We start from the raw sequence: 6125 nt of genomic DNA, 5'->3' as shown, positions 1-6125 counted from the left end.
CTCCCCCAGCACGCGAGGAAAATCTCCATTTGTCCTCTCAGATTAAGGGATTTTGCTATTTGCTCACAGTTTTGCACATGCAAAACAGGCTGGCCCTGGCCAGGCTCAGAGGTCCCCTTGTGCAGCAGGCGCCCGCCTGAAGCTCCAGCTTCAATCCCTGCCTGCAGCCCCTGCCCAGCGCCCAGCCCGATCCCCCAGCCCGGCCCCCGCGCCCAGCCCCCCAGCCCGAGGAGCCGCCTGCGCTGTCTGCTGTGGCCACCCCACCCTTGGGAGGTGTCTTTTGGGGTGACTCTGGGGCGATGTGGAGCTCATGGCTCTGACAGCCTGGCCCCAGCACCCCATGCTCCCCCCAAGCAGGTGGCTGCAGCTCGCTGCATAGTATTTATTCATTATATCACAGAGAAGAAAAATCTCATTAAATTAGTCCAGGTTTCTGCAGGGTGGTCCTGGGCAGGGATGCCTGGTGCCGGTGGGTGGAGAGTGGCCAGGGGCGGGGGTCCAGCATTTCATCATTTCACAGTGATGGGAGACAGGGCAGAGATGCCGACCCATGCTGGGGCCGGCTGTGCCCGTGGGGTGGGATGGGCAGAGCCATGCTTGCCCAGGCGAAGTGGCCGGACGTGCAGGGACGTCCTGCTATGGCCCTCAGACCTCCAGCTTCTTCTTCATCTCCATGCGGTAGATGATCTGGTAGCCATCGTCCCAGGCGTAGATCTGCCTCTCCCGGGGGTTATACTTCATGCTGGAGTGGGAGCCATAGCGCTTGGGGAAGTAGACGAGGGAGGCGTCCTCGGGGGCCAGCGTGCCGCTGACGTCGAAGACGCACTGCACGCGGGAGCGGCTGGGCAGGGGGGTGTTGTAGACCACGTGCAGTGCCCCGCACACCACGAAGGCGGCCTCGGCGTTCTCCCGCGGGCACGGCGTGTCCCACATCTGCTCGATGTCCAGTGAGGTGGGGTCCAGCTTAGCCAGGCATATGTTCTTCTCATCCTCCTTGGTGGCGTAGATGGCCCAGAGCCCCTCCTCGTCTGCCGACACCTCAATGTAGGTGAAGGGGGAGAGCCCAAAGACAGGGATCTGCTCCTCGGCCGGGAACACCGAGCTGTCCACCACTGTCTTGTTGGCCAGGTTGAACTTGATCACCTGGAAGGGGCCCTGCTGGCGGATGTAGTAGAGATGCCCATCATAGACCAGGTGCCCGGTGCCCACCCAGGGATAGGGCAGCTTGATGCGGGCGGCTTTGCGGGTGGCAGAGAAGAGGGTGAACTCCCGCATGCGGGGGAAGACGTACACCGTGTCATTGGCAGTGCCATCAAAGACGTAGATCTTCTCAGAGTTCCCTGCGGCATCCTTGGTCCAGAGCCCTGAGGTGCTGCCAAAACGCTTCAGGATCTTCATGGCTCTGATGCTTGCGATGGTGTCACTGCAGTCTGCAAGAGTGGGGCAGCTGTGAAAGCCTGGAAGCCACCCAGCCCTGCAGCAGGGACTGCTGCCACCCTGTGCTGGAGTCACACAGGTCCTGCTGCGTCCCACCCCAGCCCTCAGGCAACTGCCTGGCAAAGTCACTGAAGAGGTTGCAGTGCCATCCCTGGTGGCATCGAGAAGTCCCCTTGTGCACCCGTGTCATGGGCAGGGGAGGCCACTCTCACCTCAGCCCTTCCCCGAGGGCTTTGGAGAAGCCCAAGTCTCTGTCCTGGGCCGTGAATGCAGCTCCCAGGCAGCTCTGGGGATGCAGGATTTTGCGCCAGAGACACCTCAGAGCTGCTCTGCTGGGACTCAATGCCACAGCATGCGGCCGGGGGAGGCCTGGACCTGGGTGGGTTGGGAAGGCCGAGGGCAACCCCGCACCCGGGACCATCTCCCCAGGGAGCCACGGCAGCGCCTCACCTGTCAGCTTGGTGTACTTCTCGTTCTTCCTCTGCTTGGCCGTGGCCACCTGCTTCTCCATCAGGGTCTCGTCCACCTCCACGCAGGGTGGTGCGGGGTTCTGTGTCTCCAGGTAGTCCACCTCACGCTCCAGGCGGTCCACACGCACCGCTGCGCTCTCTGCCTCCGACCGCATCGCCTCCCGCTCCTTCTCTGCTGTCTCAAGCATCCCCAGCACCTGGTTCTTGAAGTCCCGCAGCTCCGTGGAGTAGCGGCTGCTCTGGTCGTGCCACTGTGAGATCCTCTCCTGGGGTGGCCAAGGGGACACTGAGGTCTCTGCACTTCACAGCCTGTCCGTGGCAGCCATCCCACTGCCTGAGCATGGCTGTGGGAGCCCCCGGAGACACACGGCACTGCATCCCTGGTGCTCATGGCTCTGGGTCCTATCCTGCCACGCTCCTGCACCCACGATGCTCCCAGACCTGCAATACTCCCGCTCCCGTGATGCTTCCAGCCCCATGACGCCCCCAGCACTGTGATGCCCCGGCTACTGCGATCCGCCCATCCCATGGTGCTCCCATTCCTGTCACACTCCCATCCCTGTGGTGCTGGTGCTGGGCTGTGCGGGGCCCTGGCAGGCAGGGGCCGGGGCACCCCACGCCAGCTCTGCTCCGGTCCCGGCTCCTCCTTGCCCCGGGCCTGCTCCCAGCCCCGCCGGCCCCGGGGGAGGAAAGGCCTGGGACCCCACAGCGGGGCAAAATGGGGTGAAATGGGGAAAAGGGGGGCTCTACCTCCAGGAGGGTGAGGCGCCGCTCCACGTACTCCATGAACTGCTGCTGCTGGGCGCGGAGGGCCGTGGCAAGGAGCGGCAGGAGGAGCAGGCAGCGCCAGGGCCCCATGGCCATCAGAGAGTGCAGCCTCCACCTCAGTGCTCAGGAATGCTCCGGCCTCTCGCAGCCCTTATTGAATCCAGATGTGAAGAGGGGAGGAGAAGCTGCTCCTTCCCCGAAGACCAGCCCCGGGCGCCTTAACCCCTTCGCACCCCACACGGTGCCCGCACTGGCCCTGCATGGCGCTGGCGAGCTGTGGGGCCAGGGCAGGGGCTGGGGACGAGCGGGGAGCGCTGCAGCAGCCCCATGCAGCACGGGAAGGATGCATCCTCTGGCGCTGGGGACAGCACGAGTCGCGGGTGGGGACAGCCCGGGGGACAGCGTGGGGCCAAGCTGGGCCTGGTGCGAAGCCGCGGGCACAGCCGCAGCCCTGGCTCCCGGCCTGCAGAGACGCCTGGGGCGGATGGCCAGCCTGAGCCTCAGCCACACGCCAGGTCTCGTGGAGTCCAAGCTGGGCCAGCACCGTGGCCACCAGCCACCGACCCTGTGACAGCCCCTGTCCTGGCTGCTGAGCGGGGAGCTCCTGCCTGCCCCCGCCTCACACCGGGGTCCTGCAGGCTCCCCCAGCGCAGAGCCCTTCTGGCCCAGCAGCTCGGCCGACCGCCAGCAGTCAGCCAGGGGCTGCCTGCCATTTTGGGGCTGTTTGCTCAGTGCCTGCTCCCGAGGCTGCCCGAGCACTGGTGCAGAGCTGCACGGCAGCTCCTGCACGCCAGTGCCGGCCGAGGGACAGGGCAGGGCCCAGGTGCAGCAGGACGGACGGAGGCTGCAGCGCCGTGCCCAGGAGCAGCCAGGCCTGCGGTTGTGCCTGTGACCCACCCAGTCCCGGCGGTGCTGCCAGACCAGCCACGGCCCGTGGTTGTCCCTGGCTCTGCTGCTGCAGATCTGCATGAGGCCGATGGTCGGCCGCGTCCATGCGCAGGGCTGCGGTGCTGCATGCAGGATGAGTGTGCCACCTAGTGCTCCCGCATCCTGCATCCCACGTCCCACCGCGCTGCGCAGCACAGGGCGCCAGATGAAGCTGCTGCACTGGCAGGGTTTGGGCTCGGCCCCAGCACCTCCCTGCTGCCTTGCACGCGAGGCTGTCACTCACGGATGGACAACGGGGGTGCCAGCAAACACAGCTCGCCTGCAGGCCAGGGCGCATCTCTGCCTGCCCGGGTTAGCGACGCTGAGCACAGCAGCACTCCACTCTTCGGTGCTTCTGGGGCAGCTGACTGAGCCCATCCCAGCGACCGAGTGTCACTGGGGAGTTCAGCCCATGCTGGCACTGGCCCCTTGCACCTCTTGTCCCACTCCCGCAGGACTCGCTCCACAGACCATGCCAGCGCGCGCAGGCTGCCGGGTCCAGGGGGCGCCTGGGCTGCCGTGGGCAGTGCAGAGTGTCCCTGGCACCCAGGGACTTGCACCAGGCAGGGGCCTTTGGCAAACGTTTCTGTCCACAACTGCCCCTGCAAGGACAGGAGATCTGAGAAGAGCCCCTCTTCGCTGTCCGTCTCCCCCCACCATCCTGCCCAGAGGCTTTCAAAGTGCTCCCCGGGAAGCCCAAACCACAAACGCTGAGCCTTCCTCTGTGCTCCCCATCACTGCCCAGCCGCAGCGGCGTGGCACGGGTGTTTTGGGAAGGCAAGAGACTCTGTCCTCCCCTCCTTCTGAAGCCTTCCTGGGCATCCAAGCGTCTCACAAGATCAGAAGGGAGAGATTCTTTTCAGCACCTTCCAGCAGCATCCAGCCCAAGTGGGGTTCGGATCAGAATGGGCGGCTGTACAGCCACCCTCAGCGGTGCTCAGAGCACTAAAATACATGTGCAAACTCAAACGCGTCTGTGAACATAAGCCAAAGTGATGAGAAAGCTTTTTCTCACTTGAGATAGTCCTGATCCTGGTTTACCCGCCACGAGCACCACTGAGAGCCGCAGAGTCCGAGGGACCCCCGTGCCGGGGCTGGTGCTGCCCAGCTCTGCTCCCGGCACGACACGCGCTGCCTTCGCTCCGAACCAGACCTCGCGCCGCTCACAGCCTGCAGGTACAGCTGCACCACGCCGTCATCAGCAAACGATTAACGGTTAGTTAATGTTTCATCCAGGATATGCCAAAACCCCTTTTCCACCCCCATTAATAGATCAAGTGACCAAATTAATAGAGTACAGAAAATTAACCCTTTTTATTGATGCATTGCAATTGTTCTACATTTTTACCATATTATGTAGAAAATACTTAAAATACAAGCTACTTTGTAAAACCAAAGACAAACATTGAATCCAAAGATAAACTATGTTTTCACAATGGACCCTTTTCCCATATAGTTAGTATTAAATTTTTAAATATCTATTTCTTCTGTTAAAATGATTTTTACATACCCCCTAAGTACATCAGCAATACAAACATAGATCAGTAATCGTCAGAAACTACCTGTATCTAGCGGCTTGTAAAAAGGAAGAGCACAACCATAAAAGAAAGTTAAATTTTACACAGTAACTAGCATATCAAATACATTTAATAAAGTAGGAATTCCATTGCAATATCGAGGATTCAAGCAGAAATACTAACATTACATATAATGTACTGCTACATGTAGTGAGATAGATATATTTCAAGCTGAATCTGAAATCACACATTATATAAAGTTTAGCAACAAACAACCATGTGGACATGCGGCACCATTCAGAAGTTTAAATAAAAGAAAGCAGGGCTGTGCCAATCCTGTCATTTAGAAGCAATTTAGTCTCACTTACTAAAAGGAATTGCTGAGTCAGAGGTAAATTACTGCATCCCATCAGCTAGGTGCTAAGCAGGAAAGCCTCCGAAGCTGCCTCTGCGGTGGCCATCACACAGAATCACAGACGAGCCTAGACGGGACCACCGTTACCAAACACTCAAAAGGTGAATCCCAAACTAGTTTCAAAAAAATGCAAGGGCTCCAATTTCTACACGGAGATAGCACATTTCTTTACACAATATGTGTAGCGACTCTGACAACGAGGAGAGTCAATTCTCTAACCTAATTTGAAGGCTGGATACGCACGGGGAGAAGGGATGGATCTCCTTAGAGCAGACCCCGACAGACTCACATCGGGCAACATGTACCGGGGCCGGATGGGGATCCGCCGCAGGAGCGCAGCCAGCGCCACGATGGAAACCTGGCCCTGCTGGGCTGGGCACTGCTTGCCTGGCTCACGCCGAGTATCACAGAGGAATCCCAGGGTCACTGACAACTTGTTTGAAATGCAGTACCTGTCATTTCACCTGTGGCACTTCCATCTCGTCCTCCTTGTTCCAATACTTTTGGGAACTCAGAGGGTGGAAGAGACGACATCGTGCTTTGTGCATACATCTGATTGGGTTTAATTACGTACTGGGGACTCTAAAGAGA

At 59.8% G+C, this 6125-nt stretch overlaps 1 protein-coding gene across 1 annotated transcript; it reads right to left on the bottom strand.

The window, feature by feature from the left end:
• Nucleotides 1-263: 263 nt before the first annotated feature.
• On the bottom strand, nucleotides 264-2834 carry OLFML3 (olfactomedin like 3). The gene is made up of 3 exons (XM_054181287.1): nucleotides 2658-2834; nucleotides 1888-2173; nucleotides 264-1430 (listed from the first exon to the last, which is right to left on the bottom strand). The coding sequence occupies exons 1-3, from the start codon at nucleotides 2769-2771 to the stop codon at nucleotides 646-648; spliced, it is 1185 nt and encodes a 394-aa protein (XP_054037262.1). The 5' UTR covers nucleotides 2772-2834; the 3' UTR covers nucleotides 264-645.
• Between the last annotated feature and the right edge of the window lie 3291 nt (nucleotides 2835-6125).

Source organism: Rissa tridactyla, chromosome 21, assembly GCF_028500815.1.
Source record: "Rissa tridactyla isolate bRisTri1 chromosome 21, bRisTri1.patW.cur.20221130, whole genome shotgun sequence".
NCBI lineage: Eukaryota > Metazoa > Chordata > Aves > Charadriiformes > Laridae > Rissa > Rissa tridactyla.
This window is presented reverse-complemented; position numbering and strand designations above follow the sequence as displayed.

Excerpts from the sequence above, each read along its gene's own strand:
- OLFML3 (XM_054181287.1), bottom strand. The coding sequence starts at position 2,771 with ATGGCCATGGGGCCCTGGCGCTGCCTGCTCCTCCTGCCGCTCCTTGCC. Across the intron at positions 2,174-2,657 it reads GGCGCCTCACCCTCCTGGAG|GAGAGGATCTCACAGTGGCA; the intron begins GTAGAGCCCCCC and ends TGGCCACCCCAG. Across the intron at positions 1,431-1,887 it reads GAAGTACACCAAGCTGACAG|ACTGCAGTGACACCATCGCA; the intron begins GTGAGGCGCTGC and ends CCACTCTTGCAG.